Source organism: Lampetra fluviatilis, chromosome 65 (assembly GCF_964198595.1).
Source record: "Lampetra fluviatilis chromosome 65, kcLamFluv1.1, whole genome shotgun sequence".
In the NCBI taxonomy this organism is placed as follows: Eukaryota; Metazoa; Chordata; class Hyperoartia; order Petromyzontiformes; family Petromyzontidae; genus Lampetra; species Lampetra fluviatilis.
This window is the reverse complement of record NC_136339.1, coordinates 822,519-840,409: the sequence shown is the minus strand read 5'-3', so window position 1 is coordinate 840,409 and position 17,891 is coordinate 822,519. Positions and strand designations below refer to the sequence as shown.

General features: G+C 53.4%; 1 protein-coding gene across 1 annotated transcript in view; it reads left to right on the top strand.

The window, feature by feature from the left end:
* The window catches only part of ZPLD1 (zona pellucida like domain containing 1), a 121,683-nt gene extending 107,128 nt beyond the window's left edge, over positions 1–14,555 (top strand). Inside the window, exons 10-13 of the mRNA XM_078882413.1 lie at positions 650–878; positions 2,698–2,818; positions 13,937–13,969; positions 14,365–14,555. Coding sequence (XP_078738539.1) covers positions 650–878; positions 2,698–2,818; positions 13,937–13,969; positions 14,365–14,555 — 574 coding nt within the window. The remainder of the gene's footprint in view (positions 1–649; positions 879–2,697; positions 2,819–13,936; positions 13,970–14,364) is intronic.
* The last annotated feature ends 3,336 nt before the right edge of the window (positions 14,556–17,891 follow it).

Here is a 17,891-nt window from a genome sequence, read left to right as displayed (position 1 = left end):
TCTTTGTTTTTGTGTCATCGAGCGTGCACCTCTCTTACTGTGCGTTTGTTGCGTGAGACACTTGGGGAGAGGTGGCACAGCTGTTAGCGCGCCGCGCTGCGAACCTAGCGACCCGAGTTTGATTCCCACCAACACCGCCATTGATGATTGTCTGAATCGGCTCTGAGCCTACCCACAAGGTTGATTCATCCTCAAATGAGTACCTGGAGCGATGTGTAAAAACATCGCAACTCGGGAGACAAAAGCGTCCCGGCGTGGTGCTAGGCCACCCACCCTCTCGTGTGTCTGTCGTGCCGGCCTTCATCGGTGCTGCTCGCAAACAGCACTTGCCCCAACATTTTGTTAAGGCTATACGGGGGATCTTTGTCTGCACATGTCTGTGCGTGTCTGTTTTTGTCTTCTGTGTGTCTGAACGGGTCCTGGCCCTCCCTTAGGTTGACTCAGCCTTAAATGAGTACCAGGTGTGATGTGTAAACATCGCCACAAGGGAGACAAAGGCGGATGGGCGTGGTGCTGGCCACCTACCCCCTCGTGTGTCTGTCGTCTCGGCCTTCATCGGCGCTACTCGCTAACAGCACTTGCCCCAACAGTCTGTTAAAAGGCTACACGGGGGGATGTTTTCGTCTCATTTTGTTGTGCATCTCTGCAGCTGCAAGCGCGACCCGCAGACGACGATCATCGAGAACGCGCGCAGCCAGGTGTCCAAGTTCTCGTTCGAGGTGTTCCGCTTCGTGCGCCACAAGCACCAACACCTCTCCACCATCTTCCTGCACTGCAACACACGCCTCTGCCGCGAGATTGACTGCCCCTCGTTCGGGCCGGTGAGGAACACGCCCAGCCGCTGCGAAGGCCTCGCCTCGACCCGCAGACACTCGCGGGTCGGCAAAAACCGCCCCGCACTCGCGACGTCACTTAACGGTCTGCCGATGGAGCGCACTTTCCGTGTGCACCTCCATCATCGGGCGCATTCTTGCGGTGATCATGGAACGCCCTACTGGTGCCCCCCCCCCCCCCCAGTTGTGGAACTCCCTACTGGTGCCCCCCCCCAGTTGTGGAACTCCCTACTGGTGCCCCCCCCCAGTTGTGGACTCCCTACTGGTGCCCCCCCACAGTTGTGAACTCCCTACTGGTGCCCCCCCCCCAGGTGTGAACTCCCTACTGGTGCCCCCCCCCCCCCCAGTTGTGGAACTCCCTACTGGTGCCCCCCCCAGTTGTGAACTCCCTACTGGTGCCCCCCCCCCCAGTTGTGGAACTCCCTACTGGTGCCCACCCCCCCAGTTGTGGACCTCCCTACTGGTGCCCCCCCCCAGTTGTGAACTCCCTACTGGTGCCCCCCCCCACTTGTGAACTCCCTACTGGTGCCCCCCCCCCCAGTTGTGGAACTCCCTACTGGTGCCCCCCCCCCCAGTTGTGGAACTCCCTACTGGTGCCCCCACCCCAGTTGTGAACTCCCTACTGGTGCCCCCCCCCAGTTGTGAACTACCTACTGGTGCCCCCCCCCCCCCAGTTGTGGAACTCCCAACTGGTGCCCCCCCCCCCCCAGTTGTGGAACTCCCTACTGGTGCCCCCCCCCCCAGTTGTGAACTCCCTACTGGTGCCCCCCCTCAGTTGTGAACTCGCTACTGGTGCCCCCCCCCCAGTTGTGGAACTCCCTAATGGTGCCCCCCCCCAGTTGTGGAACACCCTACTGGTGCCCCCCCCCCAATTGTGGAACTCCCTACTGGTGCCCCCCCCCAGTTGTGAACTCCCTACTGGTGCCCCCCCCCCAGTTGTGGAACTCCCTACTGGTGCCCCCCCCCCCCAGTTGTGAACTCCCTACTGGTGCCCCCCCCCCCCCAGTTGTGAACTCCCTACTGGTGCCCCCCCCCCCAGTTGTGGAACTCCCTACTGGTGCCCCCCCCCCCCAGTTGTGAACTCCCTACTGGTGCCCCCTGGTTGAGGAGCTCGCTCTCTTCTATCACCACCTTCATTCCTCTCCAGCCCCCCCCCCCCCCGCCGTTATTTATTGATTCGTTTTTGATCATTTCCACGCAATGGCGCCTCGAAATGCTGTGACAGGCACCTGATGAGTGCCAATCATTGTTAACTACGATCGTCAATCAAGATGGTGTTAGAGTGTCAGGTGCCAGAGGCCATCCCTGCCGCACTCGAAGGTGAACAGGGAATGGCTCTGACTCTCGGCCACGCAGTTTTACCCGGGCATGCCCACCATCATGAAGGCACTTTCATGACTGAGCAGAGGGTCAGATACCCCAACAAAAACGTGCAGAGGACTGCCCCAGACTGAAACTATACGCTGAGGCTCCGTAAGCCTCTCGTCAGCGTGCCTGGCAAGGCAAAGCTTGTCAGGAACTTTCCTGGAACACTGGTGTTGGTCACCCTTCTTCTCAGGAAGAAACATGCACACACACACACTTCAAGACGTGCACGATAGACAAAGATCCCCCGTTTAGCCTGAATAGACTGTTGGGGCAAGTGCTTTTAGTGAGCACCTATGAAGGCCGGCACGGCACGTGGAGGGGGTGGGTTTCCAGCACCATGCCCGGCCGCCTTTGTCTCCCTAGTGGCGATGCTTGCACACCGCTCCAGGTACTCATTTGAGGCTGCGTCGACCCAGGACATGTTCCGATACACAGACGTGCACACGCGTGTACACACAAACACGCCCGCACGTGCCGTGTCGCGTGTCTCCCGCAGAGTAACTGCCCGAGCTCGCGCTGGAGGAGGGGGGCCTCACGTGCACAGAACCCCCCCGAGGGGGGAGGCAGTAACAGGGACATCGCCACGCTGAGCGCGGGACCCATCGTGACGCGTAACGGTACGTGCCGCTTACAACAAAAGACAAAGATCCCCCGTGGACTGTTGGGGCAAGTGCTGTTAGTGAGTAGCACCTATGAAGGCCGGCACGACACACGAGGGGGTGGGTGGCCAACACTACGCCCGGCCGCCTTTGTCTTCCCAGTGGCGATTTTTTTTCACAATGCGCCGGGTACTCATTTGAGGCTGAGTCGACCGAGAGGAGGCCCAGAACCGGTTCAGATAATTGTCACTGCCGTTGGCCGGGGTTGCCAGGTTTGTAGTGCAGCGCACACACGCACATAGGCACGCTAGAAACTAAAACTATTTTTTTTTAATTAAAATATTTTTTATTTTACTAGGTAAGGCCCACTGAGCTATGTAGCTGATTTTTTTTAAAGTGACCTGGCTATCTCAAATTATAGCTCAACGAAGTAGCTTATCACGTGGAAATTTACTCTAGACGCGTGATGTTGATTCTAAATGAAGAGGGAAAAACCGGAGCACCCGGAGAAAAATCCACGTGGACTCTTAACGCCTCTATGTTTGACGTTTGCATGTTCTCCCCGTGGTCGCATGGATTCTTCTCAGGGTCCTCTGGTTTTTCCCTCCTCATTTAGAAACATGCGTTTGGAGTATTTCGCTACTATAAATCTCCACATGATGAGCCACTTCGTTTTGCTATAATTTGTGACCAGGTCGCTTCTGAAAAAGCGATATAGCTCAGTGGGACTTACCTTGAAAAATAGAAAAATTGTTTAGTTTTTAGGGTTCAGAGTCTAAACTATAGACTGAGATGACTGGCAGATCTTCTGTCTATGCTCCTTACTATGCCACCTTGCTACATTTTAGCCGCCTGGCGCTCCGCTCGTTATTGTGAGCACCACTCCTCCACCCTCCGTTGTCGCTGATATTTCAAGGATCTGTGAGCTGCTCACAGAATCTAGTCTGGTTACGCCCATGATGGATTATATTGGGCTTTACCTGGTAAAATAAAAACTAGTTTTCAGTTTAGCTGCTGGACATGTGAAAAACAGCTTCATAGCTTATCAGATTCCTCCAGTATAAATACATATTCAGATTCTGAGAACCCCGGCATTACCAACCATTGCCCAAGTTCTGTGGTCCTGTATTTGGATGTTTGGCCAATTCCATTCATGAGTTGTTTTTCTCCCCCATGGATCACAATCAATGCCACAGTCCCCCCCCACCAGTTCCTTGCAGTCACAAATGAGCACTGAGGTGACCCAGTACAACGGGAATATAAACTCAGATGCCGTCACTAACAGACTAACTCACAAGTGGACAAACTTATTTTCCTTCCAATGATGTCATATTTGTCTAATACAGGGGTCCTCAAACTACGGCCCGCGCGCCACATGCGGCCCACCGAGGGCATTTATCCGGCCCATGGTCACTAATTGGGCTGCGCTTGTGAGCACTAATTGGGCTGCGCTGGTGAGCACTAATTGGGCTGCGCTGGTGAGCACTCATTGGGCTGCTATCTGTGAACAAAACTGCAGGTGTAATTAACTTTTTAATGGCACCCGCACCAGTGTGAGCCTGGGGTAAAAGCGGAGTTCCCCCAATCAGACTGCATTGATGGGCAGTGCAGTCTGTATGTCTCTGTGTGGGCAAAGTTATTGCTGGTATATTGTTTTTGTAGCGCTGTATATATGTAGTAAGTATCAGGAGGCTTGACGACAGGGTCGGAGGCACACTTATTTATTGACATCAACTTGTGCACAGTAATGGGTACACACAATACTTAAGGGGGTATCGTCCCCTTCACTCGGCTACAGGGATACACAACTTCTAACCCCGCTAACCTACGCCCAAGTCCTCCACTACGGAGCTAGGGGAGGCTACCTATCCCAGCCCTGGTCAAGCTGGGATCCCGGCACCCTGAGTCTCCAGACCGGCTCGTCAGTCTGGGCTCTCGGGGCCACGCCACCGGCTTGCCCTGGTCGGCCCTGATAAGGACAGCGAGCCAGGGGAGCTCCGGGGCCTATGCTAGCTGGTCTTCCATCTTCGCTGGTTAAAGCTGATACCCTCGACCTCGAGCCCTCCGGCTCACCACCTTTTATAGTACTCGGCCCCCGGGAGGGGCCCGTGGGGGATGCAGGTGCGGACGTCGGTGTGAGCACCTCCTATGTGTACGGCCCTAACCACGCCCCTTGTGTTTGTTGGCCATCCGCTCCCATACACAATTACACCTCTACATCACCCCCCCCCCTGTACAGCTCGCAGCCGTCCCCGGCTGCAACAAAATCAGAATAAAGGTGCATCCCTGCTCAAACCCGTGTGTGCCTCGCGTAATTTTAACAAGAACAATGACAACCATAACAACAACAACAACAGGAAACAGGTAGAAGAAGAACGAGAATAAAAAAAATAACCCGGCGCACCCTCCCGAATAAATACCCCATTCCGTAAAACCACCATATATATACACGCGCCCCAGGCGCCTCCCCCCCTCGTCCGCAAAGGCCCCCCAACGGCCGACCTCACAATAGTCTGCGCGTTTTGGCGCGCGTTCTCGCGGCGGGCCCGTCATAAGGGCCCGTCCCGGCCTGCTCAGTGGCGGTTGTTGACGGTCCAGGTGCGAGAGAGTCTGGTGCCGCTGCCGAGCGACCCCCGACCCCCCCGGGGGGGGTTGGCGGTCGCGGAGCCGTCACTCCAGTTGCACCTGGAGATGGCACAGTTGATGTCAGGTTAGGCGAGAGCAGCGACGTCGGGGAGTCGGCGGACCCCTCACACGTTTGGCCATGCGTGCGTGTGTGCGAACCACGGGCGGCGCAATGAACGGTTTCAACCTTGAGGGGTGCACGTACCACCGACGCCTCCCCCATTTGACGCATACACATTGCGGCCGCAAGACCTGTACGACCTCCACGGGCCCCCGCCACGGCCGTACCAACTTTGACGAGGTCGCCAGCAGCACCTGGGGACAGTGCAACCATACCCTGTCCCCTGGTTTCCATTTGAACACATGTACCCGCCCCAGCCGAAGCCTCTCGTTCGCCTGCTGGCGGAGTTCAGAATTTTGCACGGCCGCTTCCCGCGCCTCAGATAATTTGCCGATATTAAATTTAACGTGTTCGGACAATGTAGACTTCGCCTGAGGCGCCGAGAGCTTCAGCTGGGTCGTCACAGGGGGGTTAGCCTCGCGGCCATACGTTAAAAAGAAAGGGGAAAATCCGGTGGCCGCATGAGGAGCCATCCTGTAGGCTTGCAACACACCGGCAATGCGAAGGTCCCAATCGGTCTGGGATTCCGATACCTGCTGGGACAGCATAGACATGATGGTCCGATGCAGCCGTTCCACCATCCCGTCAGTTTGTGGGTGATACGGGGAGGTCCGAATTTTCTCCGTACCCAAGAGGTCGCACACCTCGCGGAGGAGTTTCCCCGAAAAATTCTTACCCTGGTCAGTAAGCAGCCGTTCCGGAGCACCCTTGTCGAGGACATAGCCCTGGACAAAGGCCTCCGCGATGGCTGCCGCCGACTGGTTGGCCAGGGGCTAGGCCATAGGCCATCTCGTGAAGTATTCGACCCCTGTCAATAAATACCTATTCCCCCTGGGTGTAGCGGGAAATGGCCCGAGAATGTCTAGAGCAACGAGCTCGTTAACCCGGGAAACCTTTATGGACTGCAGCGGAGGGTTGGACCCCCTTGCAGGTGGCTTCCGCTGCGCACATTGCGTGCACAACCCCAGGAGATCCCCCACGTCCTTTGCCATGCCCGGCCAGAAGAAATCGAGCTGGAGCGTGGCAAAGGTCTTGTGAACCCCCAAGTGCAGAAGCCGCTCATGAACAGCCCATACCACCTTACCCCTTAATGCTGCAGGCACCACGAGCCGTTGGCGGCGGGATTTTCCATCCCAGTGCATTAAAAGACCCTGGAACAACCCCCACGAGTCAACGTTCGCCACCCCCTGACCAACCCCCCCGGTGCGACGGCGCAGAGCGAGGAGGGAGGTGTCCTCCATTTGGAGGCGTCCCCATTCCGCGACCGACAACCCCAGCAACAAATCCCTCCCTTCTTGCTCGATAGGACCCGAAGCCGAAGGCGCATCGGTGGCGGCCACGAGGACCGAATCGGTGGAGACGTTCGGGGGCCTACAACGCCCCGAACCTAAGAGGCAAGCGCACTCTGAAGTGGGTGGCAACCGCGACAGGGCGTCAGTGTTCGTGTGGCGGACGCCCTTACGATATGTGGTGACAAAGTCGTAGTCTTGGAGAATCTCCAACCATCGAGACAACTGGCCCGATGGTTGTTGAACCCGCAGAGCATACTGTAGAGCCGCATGATCTGTACGGACGGTGAAACGCCGACCGTACAGATACGGGCGGTACTGCTGAATGAAATAAACAATTGCCAATAATTCCCGACGGGTAACGCAGTACCATTGTTCCGCTGGAGACAGTACCCGACTACCGTAAGCCACCACATGCTCTACGCCCCCAACGAGCTGGGACAGCACGCCCCCAATGCCCGTGTTACTTGCGTCTGTATCGAGCAAGAAGGGTTGTGAGAAATCGGGGTAATTCAACGGCGGAGCCCCCACCAGGGCATTCAGGAGGGCGCTAAAAGCAGCCTCCTCCTCCGGCCCCCAATGAAACCTGACTCCCTTGGACGTCAAGGCATGCAATGGTTTCGCGATCGTAGCGAAGTCAGCCATAAACCGCCGATAGTACGACGCGAACCCAATGAAACTCCTGACCTCTCCCACCGAGGTGAGAGTCGGCCAGGAGCTGACGCATTCCGTTTTGGCGGGATCAGTGGATATCCCCGAGCGCCCAACAATGTGACCCAAATACCGCACCGATTCGTGGAGCAAATGGCACTTCTGCGGTTTAAATTTCAAATTGGCAGCCCGCATTTTGAGAAAAACAGCACGCAACCTCTGGAGGTGTTCCTCGAAGGATTTGCTAAAGACGATGACATCGTACAAGTAAATTAAACACGAATCCCATTGCAAGCCTGCCAAGACCAGTTCCATTAACCGCTGAAATGTTGCCGGCGCAGAATGTAAGCCCATCGGCAAGCGGTTAAATTGGAAGAGACCTTGCGGTGTACGAAAAGCAGTCTTAGGTTTTGATTCGTCATCCAGAGGAAGCTGCCAGAATCCAGATAGTAGATCGAGGGTGGAAAAGAATCGCGCCCCCGCCAAGGCATCGAGCGACTCATCCATTCGAGGAAGCGGGTACGCATCTGCCACAGAAAGTTTGTTCAATCGCCGAAAGTCGACACAAAACCGCAGTGAGCCGTCGTGTTTTTTCACCAAAACGATCGGCGCGCCCCACGGGCTGTTGGAAGGGGAAATGATATCGGCGGCTAGCATGTCATCAACAGCCGATTTGACATGATCCTTTTCGGCGGGACTCAACCGAAAGGGATTTTGGCGGATTGGCGCGCTGTCACCCGTGTCAATATGGTGTCGCAGCAATTTAGTACAACCAATATCAAATTTGTGTTGACTAAAAACGTCGGCAAATTCGTTCAGGAGAACTCGCAGCTGCGCACGCTGCGAGTCGGACAGGTCCACTGATCCCGCGCAAAGCGCATACAGCCATCCGTCATCACAGTCCGAATGCGGTCGCGACGGAGGATCGGTGCTTACCTGACCCACGAGTGGTTCCTCATAGGGTACCGGCGTTGCGTGTGCAAGCACGATCCCTTGAGGAACCACGGCCGTTCGCGATCCTACATTAAGGACTGCAATGAAGGGGTCCCCATCCCCTTTCACCATGGTCTGAGCCGCTAGCAAATCGGGTCCATTGACCCCGGCCCGAGATGGTCCCAACAAGACCCCCCGATCCGCAACCCCTTCAGCAAACGGCCGACGCAACCTAAGAGGGACGAGCATCTGCACCCCCGGGGGTACGCGCACAGTTTTTGTCACGAGCGCCTGCACGGTGGCAAACGCCCGACGCTCCGTGGTGGGGGAAGACAAAAATGTAACACGTCAGCCCGACGGGAGCTCGATGCACCCCTGGTCAATCAAGATACGAATGGGCATTTTGGCCAAGAAATCCGTCCCCAACAGGCACGGAACCGTGAGTGAGGAGGAAACCAAAACAGGCCCGGATAATTTAATGTCTCCAATGCAAATTTTGGCGCGGATTTGCCCAATAATGCCCAGCGAGCCCCCGTTAGCAGCATAGCATGGCACGTCAACGGGGAGCAAGGGACGACTTTGAACGGGAAGGATGTTATAAATCAAATCAGATATAATGGTCGCCGATGCCCGTGTCAATTAAAATCCGCACCTCTACCCCATCAATATGACCGACCACAACCGACGATCCCGCCGACGCTGCAACGACACGATGGGCGAGCTCCGACCACTGACCCGGTTGGAGCGCTCGCCGCATTTCAGAACAAACGGGCGCAACGGCCGGCGATTTTCGAGCCCTGTTCAGTTGAGCGCGTGAGTGTGTGTCGGATGTGTGCATGGGCCAAACGTGTGAGGTGCCACGACTCGCCGTATTTCTCTGCTGGAGCTTGGGTGGAGACGGCGCGGCGTCCTGACGAGGTGTCGCCCCGCGCTGACGGGGAGCCCGGCATCCTGAAGCAACGTGGCCTTGCAGGCCACAGTTGTAGCAGCGTGTGAGCGCCCCAGATGGCCTGGGCTGCTCCTGGCGGCTCGGTCCATTCCGAGCCTGTGGTGCCGCCGATCTCTATTCCCCCCGCCGCTCCACCCCGCAGACCTCCTCCGATGGGAGGGTGGTGGCCGCCATGGCATGGCCGGCCACCCCCTTGGCGGCCTTGCGACGCAGGGACCGCAAGCCCCCGTGGATGTGGCGCGCGACCAGCAGGGACGACATCTCTGCGTCGTCTTGAGCCAAGACGGCGACGTCCAGCTCATCAGCGAGTAGCAGCAGCTTTTCAGCCACCATGGCGTCCACTCCCTCCTCGTCCATCCGCGGAAAAGCTGCCTTTCCCAGGGCCAGGAGAGCCGTCCGGAAGGCCAGGGGCGATTCGTTGGCACCCCGATGCCGATCGTGGAACAGCTGCCTGCAGTCCGAAGGCGGCCCATAGACGGCTGACAGCAGCTGCAGGGCCAAGTGCAGCGTGGCGTGCTTTTCCTTAGGCGCCGAGGTGAGGGTAGCCAGGGCGTCGTTGTCCAGCATTGCCGGCAGCGCGCGTAGTGCCTCGGCGTCCGTCCAGTTCGCCATCTCTTGATGAGCGATGAACCGCCTTTTGAAGCCGCCCCAGTCTCCGTCCGCGCCCACGAATTCTTTGAGAGGCGGCAGTCGCTGCTGTAACGCGACGTCCGTGGCTGCGGATCGCGCTCCGTCGCTCCCAGCATATGTTACAGTGTGGGCGGGCTGCGAGCATGGCATCGCCGGTCGCTCTGATGTTGACGCGCTGGCCGGTGCTGATGATGTCACGGCTTGTGCTTGGCCCTCAGCAGTCACCTGACACGGGCCGGCCCCGCCCTCTGCCCGCACTGTAGTGATGGCGGGAAATTTAACCGCGAGCCGCGTCGGGGTGGCGGGAAATGTCGCCGCGCGTCGGCTGCTGTCGTCGTCCCGCGCAGCCCCTCCAGCCCCCAGCCGCGTGATCTCTTCCAACGCGGCGGCCGCAGCGTAGAGCAGCTCCGCCAGGCGGGAGTGAGCCAGCCGAAGTCTCTCGGCCGACGCATCCCCCCCTTCCTGTCGTAGCAGCGCGGGTGTACTCGGCCCCGGCTGCTCCGATCCGACCTCGGCCATCTCTGGTGGCGATTCGGCCGCGGTGTCCTCCATCTCCGACTCCCTGGTACGTGTCGTCCCTCGTGTGTCCATCGTTGAACGTTTTACTTCTGACCCCAGATGTAGTAAGTATCAGGAGGCTTGACGACAGGGTCGGAGGCACACTTATTTATTGACACCAACTTGTGCACAGTAATGGGTACACACAATACTTAAGGGGGTATCGTCCCCTTCACTCGGCTACAGGGATACACAACTTCTAACCCCGCTAACCTACGCCCAAGTCCTCCACTACGGAGCTAGGGGAGGCTACCTATCCCAGCCCTGGTCAAGCTGGGATCCCGGCACCCTGAGTCTCCAGACCGGCTCGTCAGTCTGGGCTCTCGGGGCCACGCCACCGGCTTGCCCTGGTCGGCCCTGATAAGGACAGCGAGCCAGGGGAGCTCCGGGGCCTATGCTAGCTGGTCTTCCGTCTTCGCTGGTTAAAGCTGATACCCTCGACCTCGAGCCCTCCGGCTCACCACCTTTTATAGTACTCGGCCCCCGGGAGGGGCCCGTGGGGGATGCAGGTGCGGACGTCGGTGTGAGCACCTCCTATGTGTACGGCCCTAACCACGCCCCTTGTGTTTGTTGGCCATCCGCTCCCATACACAATTACACCTCTACATATATATTGGTATTTTACTAATAGCAATTTTGACTCCCTAGGAAACAATGATGTCAAGAAAGAGAAAAAATTACTCGGAGTGTAGGATATTCAAAAAACAGTGGACTTATGATTACTTTTTCATGCAGTACAAGGAAAGAGCTGTGTGTCTGATATGCCAGAATATAGTGTCTGTGTTCAAAGAATACAATTTACGTCGACACTATGAAACTCAACATAAAGATAAATATGATTGTTTGGTCGGAGAAGTGAGAAAAGATAAAATATAAAAACTGAAAAATACATTAACAACTCAGCAAAATACTTTTGTGAAGCAGAAGCAGCTAAATATTTCATCACTGCGAGCAAGTTTTCAAGTTGCCAAGCTAATAGTGTGTACTGGCAGACCATTCGTTGAGGGAGAATTTGTTAAAGAATGCCTTCTTTCTGTTGCCAAAGATATGTGTCCAGAGAAGGCCGATTTATTTAGTACAGTGAGTCTTTCAGGACCTACAATTACAAGAAGGATTGAAGAAATGGGAGACAATTTCTATCAGCATTTGCAAAACTCCACAAAAAAAACTTTCCTATTTTTCCTTGGCACTCGACGAAAGCAATGATGTTAGTGATTCTGCACAACTTCTAATTTTTATTCGTGGGATGAATGACTATTTCAAAGTCACAGAAGAGCTTGCTGCACTGCAAAGCATCAAAGGAACAACTACAGGAGAGGATATCTATGAAAAGGTTTGCCAAACTGTGAATGGTTTGGAGCTGAACTGGGCTAAACTAGCCAGTGTGACAACTGATGGTGCTCCTAGCATGGTGGGGTCTAAGAAAGGAGTAATTGCTCGCATTAACCAAGAGATGGACAAACATAACCATTCTCATCCAATAGCCATACACTGCCTCATCCACCAACAAGCGCTGTGTAGTACATCACTGAAGTGGGACTCTGTTAACTTCATTAGAGCTCATGCACTAAACCACAGACAATTTCAGGAATTTCTGTCTGAGCTAAATATTGACTATGGAGATGTTCTGTACCACACAGAAGTCCGTTGGCTGAGTCGAGGGAGAGTTTTGAAACGTTTCTATGACTTACTTCCACAGATTACAGCTTTTCTGTTTTCAAAAAACAAAGAAGTACCAGAGCTCAATGATGCAGAATGGAAATGGCACCTTGCCTTTCTGACAAATGTAACAGAGCTACTCAACAGTTTCAATGTGCAACTTCAAGGAAAGGGGAAGCTCATCTGTGATGTGCAATCACATGTCAAAGCATTTGAAGTAAAATTAGGCCTCCTCATCAAACAAGTGAAGGAGGAAAACTTCTGCCATCTCCCCACAACTCAAAATCTGTTAGCGGAAAACCCATTGGTTGCATTCACTGGAAAAATTGCAAAAGGAGTTCCAATTTAGATTTAAAGAGCTTCATCTCCATGAACAGGACATACAGCTTTTCCGTAACCCATTTTCTATTGACATTGAAAATGTGGATACAATTTACCAAATGGAACTGGCTGAACTGCAGAATTGTGACTCTCTGAAAGACGCATTCAAGTCAAGCAGCCTTCATAATTTCTATGCATTTCTCCCCTCTGAGACATATCCTCATCTCAGGAACCATGCACTCAAAATGGCAACCATCTTTGGCAGCGCTTATGTCTGTGAACAAACTTTTTCCAGAATGAAACATTTGAAATCTCCAACCAGATCTAGACTAACGGATGCACACTTGCATCACTTGTTACGACTAGCAGCGACAAATATGGAACCGGACATTGACCATCTCATTAGCCAAAAGCAGGCCCATAGTTCCCATTGAAATACTGGCAAGTTTGTTGATTTAACTTTACTTGTTCTTCATTTTAAATATTGTATTTGTTCCCGTTTTGTTTCTTCACTTCAAAATAAGATATATGCAGTGTGCATAGGAATTTGTTCATAGTTTTTTTTAACTATAGTCCGGCCCTCCAACGGTCTGAGGGACAGTGAACTGGCCCCCTGTTTAAAAAGTTTGAGGACCCCTGGTCTAATAGATGGCAATGGCCATGGACCTCTCAATGTGCTCGGAGGTAGTTCTGTGACATCTCATTCCGCGGGTCGTTCTCCACCAAACCACAAGAGTTTTAAAACTGACACTTAAATCTCGTGTCATTATGCTGACAGCGCAGTTGTAAAAAATAAATGGGGAAAAAACCATTTTATTGAATGGACGTATTGGTGGTACACCAGTGCAATGTAACACACCGGTCCTCTTAAAACAGTCTATAATCTAAATCTTAATTTAGCAAATCTGTTTATTAGTCTTTCATTAACCCTGTCGCCAAGTTTCACGCGATTCGAAGGTTTATTCAGTCGACTGAGACTTTCTAAAAATGGTCAACATTGACCGTTGATTTGGGTCCGTTGAATCGAGGAACCGTTTGACCAAGTCTAGGGCACGAGTCGAATCTGCCTTTGGGGCACGGAGCAAACAATCGTTATCGGCAACAGACTGTGAAGCTTTGTGTTCAGCCGCTTGTAACATTCGTCCTCTGACTGCTAAGACACAAGAACTGATTTTGACGCATCGCCACAAATGATGTTCTGATCGGGAGTTGAAAATTGTGGGAAAATAAATCATTATTACGATTTTTGTGTTTGTTTTTATTTTATACCGTGCACCACCGGGGTACCGCCAATACGTTAACATGCAGAAAGTGGTTAAGCAGCTTGTGCTGTGCGCAGCACTCTGTGGTTCACATTCCGACGGTGTCCCCATGTCCCCCCGTCCTGGCTGTCTCTGCAGACGAGCTCGACCTGAAGGACGCCCTCCAGATGCGTAAGTGGGAGGGATGCAACACCGCCAGGAGAACCTTCCCACGACTCACGAGACCAAACCCACATCTATTTCTCATTTAGCCGAGCTGCAGTTTACTGTGATAAATCCACACTAAATATTTTTTGGGGGTTAGATCGCCTAACACAGCCGATTTGTAAGGTTTGTCACGTAAACAAAACGTCGAGATTAGTTAATAGTTCAGCACACCGGTGCGTTGAAGAGTAAACCCACGACATTTGCAATTCTAGAACCGTGACATTTTGCCGGTGCTGCGATGAAGTTCAACACGATAACCAGCACCAGATCTCACTGCGTGCGCTCGTGTGTCTCTCCATCCTTGTGTGCGTGGTAATCTCCCTGCATACATCTCTCTGTGGATGCCCGTGCATGAGTAGCAGGGGACCGCCACACCTTGGGGGGCCCCGCGCTCGACGGGCTCGCAGGGGGTCTGCTGGGCGCGCTGCTCTTCGTGGGGGTCCTCTGCCTTGGCCTCATCCTGCTCGCCGCCTTCCTCCTCGTGCGCGTGCGGCGCCCCCTCCTCGCTCGGCGGCCTGCCGGGGGCACCCCCAACCCTGCATTCAACTGAAACGCCACCACCACTACCCCTACCGACCTCCGCCCCCTACCCACACCAACCCCCTACTACCCACACCCCTCCTCCACCCACCCCCTACCCAGATCCACCCACCTCCTACCAAAACACACCCACCCACTACCCACACTCACCCAACTCCTACCCAGAACCGGGCCATGAGCATAGTCTCTCCGCTCACACTCCCACGGACCACACGAGGCCTCCACCAATTTCACAAGGCAACCCACCGGTGTGTATCCGCCACTGCGAAGCGTCTTTAGCCTCGCTAACTGGGCAACGTAAAGTAAACAGTTTTTATTTTACCAGGTAAGGCCCCACTACCGAGATATATAGGCAATCCTAGGTTTACGCGTTTTTTTGGTACGCCATTTAGGAACAACGCGCGAATTGTATTTAGACCTTTTATTGACATACGCGAGGCCATTTTCGGAATGACGTCATCCGCGACGCGCCGTACGCCCCACCCTAACCTGGCACCGCGACCCAATGGCGTTGCCAGCAGCCAGTGCGTCACGATAACTCGTGCGAAGGGATCATTAAGAACACAGGTGGTCGGATTTCTAACATCCGGAGAGGAAGGGGCACGGGTGGTGATGGGATAATGAATGAGAGGGCACTGTAGCAAGAGAACACAGGTGGTTAAGAATGAACGACCGAGTATTATATTGGGTGTACATGTATTGCATTGATATAGGCTAGGATAATATAGGCGATTATGTCTGCGACTATGAAGGAAATCCCATAACCCCCTCCTTTATACATTATTTCTTTTTGGAAAATAGCGTTTAACATCCGCGCGTTTTTCCAGGAACGCATATATCGCGTATGTGAAGGAGTGACTGTATACAGCTCTTTTTCAGACGCGACCTGGCTGTCACAAATGATAGCTCAACTAAGTGGCTTTTCACGTGGAAATGTATAGCAGCAGCCAGATATTCTAATGTGGAGGGAAAACCCGGATGATCTGGAGAAAAATCCACGGGGAGAGACACGCAAACTCCAAATATAGACATGTCAGGGTGGGGATCGAACCCACGACCTCCTGTATAGTAGGCGAGGTAGTTAACATCTAGCCACCGTGGCGCCCTATGTGGTCATCCTCACCACACTGCCTCCATCGTTGCCTCTTCTTCCCTCCGGCCTGCGAGACTTCACTCCCCCCACCCTGTCTTGCGAAAATAGTTAAATAAAACTTCTGTCTTCCCCCCCCCTCCCCAATTCCGCACCCCCAACCCCCCATTTGTACATCGTCTTGATGAGATGTCCGTTGACACACTCTGGAATATCCGAATCGTACCGTAAAGGGTGAATGTTCAGTGAAGGGCACCCCCCCCCCCCTCTGAGGGCAATCGCATTTCATTCCACGCGTGTAGATCAACACTGCCATTGTGTTTTTTGTGCGTTAACCGAAGCACCAGGTGATCTGAAGAGCAGGGAAGTCGGGAGAAAGCCCCAATGGCTCGAAAGGACGCTGGCTCCCAGTGTCTCCCACATGTGTCCACAGTCAAAGCAGCCCTTGCTTCAAGCGAAGTGCGTATTTTGGGTTTGATCGCGTAAATATATAAATGTGTCGTTAAACCCACCACCACCCGACACAGCCAATCAGTAAGGTTTGTCAGGTAAAAAAAAACGTGGCCAATTAGTTTACTAGTTCAGCACTCACCTGTTGTGTGTTGAAGAGGAAACCCACAACATTCACAATTCGAGTACCGTAATGTTTCGTCGGTAATTACAACAAACAGCCTCATCAGTCGACAACCAGAATTGTGGAGAAATCCTCCTGTTTCTGTCTTCGATAGAGGGGGGTAAATGTGAGGTCATCACTTGTGAGCCAATCAGGTACGAAGACCCAACAACCTCTATTATGGATGTTGGTAGTGAAAGCCGACTACGTGTTAAACCGAAGTGTGTGCCTTCCAGGTGGAGTGTAAGCCTTGGAACTGTGATAGACAAGAGGGGCGTGTGTCGAAAAACATCACAGTTGCATCGAGGTCAATTTATCTTTTAAGTCACAGCACGGACTTCGAGGTGAGACCCTGCTACTCCCTTTGTGATCAGGGTCATAATCTTTGTTTATCCTCGATGATTCCGGCGGTGCAAGTGGTAACACGCCTCATAGCAAGAAGGATCTTGGGTTCGATTCCCGACTCGGGCGGAGTCTACATGTTCTGTCCCTGTTGCTGCACGGGTGTCCTCTGGGTTCTCTGGTTTTCCTCCCATAGCCAAAAAAATCACACACACGCAGTGTAAACTAAACTATGTTTATTTTTCCAGGTAAGGCCAACTGAACAATGTAGCTATTCTTCTGAAGCGACCCGACCATCACAAATTATAGCTCAACGAAGTGGATTTATAATGTTGAAATGTATAACAGCTAAATACTTTAAACACACTGATTTTAAATGTGGAGGGGAAAACTCGGAGGACCCGGAGAAAAATCCACACAACCACACAGGGAGAAAGAGGCGTACACTCCAAATAAACAGCAGCAGGCGTCAGGGTGGGGACCGAACCCCACGAACTCCTGCATACCGGGCGAGGTAGTCAACATCTCGCCTCTGTGACGCGTGTAACTAGTATTGGCCAAAATATTCCCAATGCTGAAAAATTACCTGCAAATTACTCAATTGGGATTACCTGCGCCACGGTGGCGAGATGTTGACTACCTCGCCCAATATGCAGGAGTTCGTGGATTCAGTCCCGACCCACCCCCCACTGTGTAAACTTGGCAGGTCCCTCATGAGTCTTGAGACTCGGTGAGCCTTTTCTTGGCTTATTAACCAATGGTAGGAGTAGGGCCGTCCATCGGGGGGGTGCGGGGCCCGAGAAAAACTCCTCTGTGCCCCGCCCCCCCCACGTGCACCCTAGGGGGCGGCTCTGGGTGGGAGTAGGGAATGCAGTCTTCAAACCAGACGGATACACGCGTCTCTTCAGCCCAGCCCAATGTCGATGTGTCAAGGATGAACACACCCAAATGATTGCGTGTACCAGCTCCACGCATTTACGCACGCTCGTCTGCATCGGGGTTAACGCAATGCTCTGTGTATCTATGGTGACCTTTTTTCCAGTCTCAAAAATTATGTTTGAAACTGCTTCCCCTCTGTTCAAAAAAATCTGGCGACACCACGGGGCTTTTTTGCCATTCTCTCTAATCAGCTCCTAAGCCCCATACATTTCTGGAACTTCCTCTTGGGCACTGACAATGAAAATAATCATACATTGGTGTCTCCTCTGTTAAATTAAAGCAAAAAACAACGCAATACAAAATAAAAAGTCGTAGGTGCCACGGTGGCGAGATGTTATCTCCCTCACCTGGCATACAATACG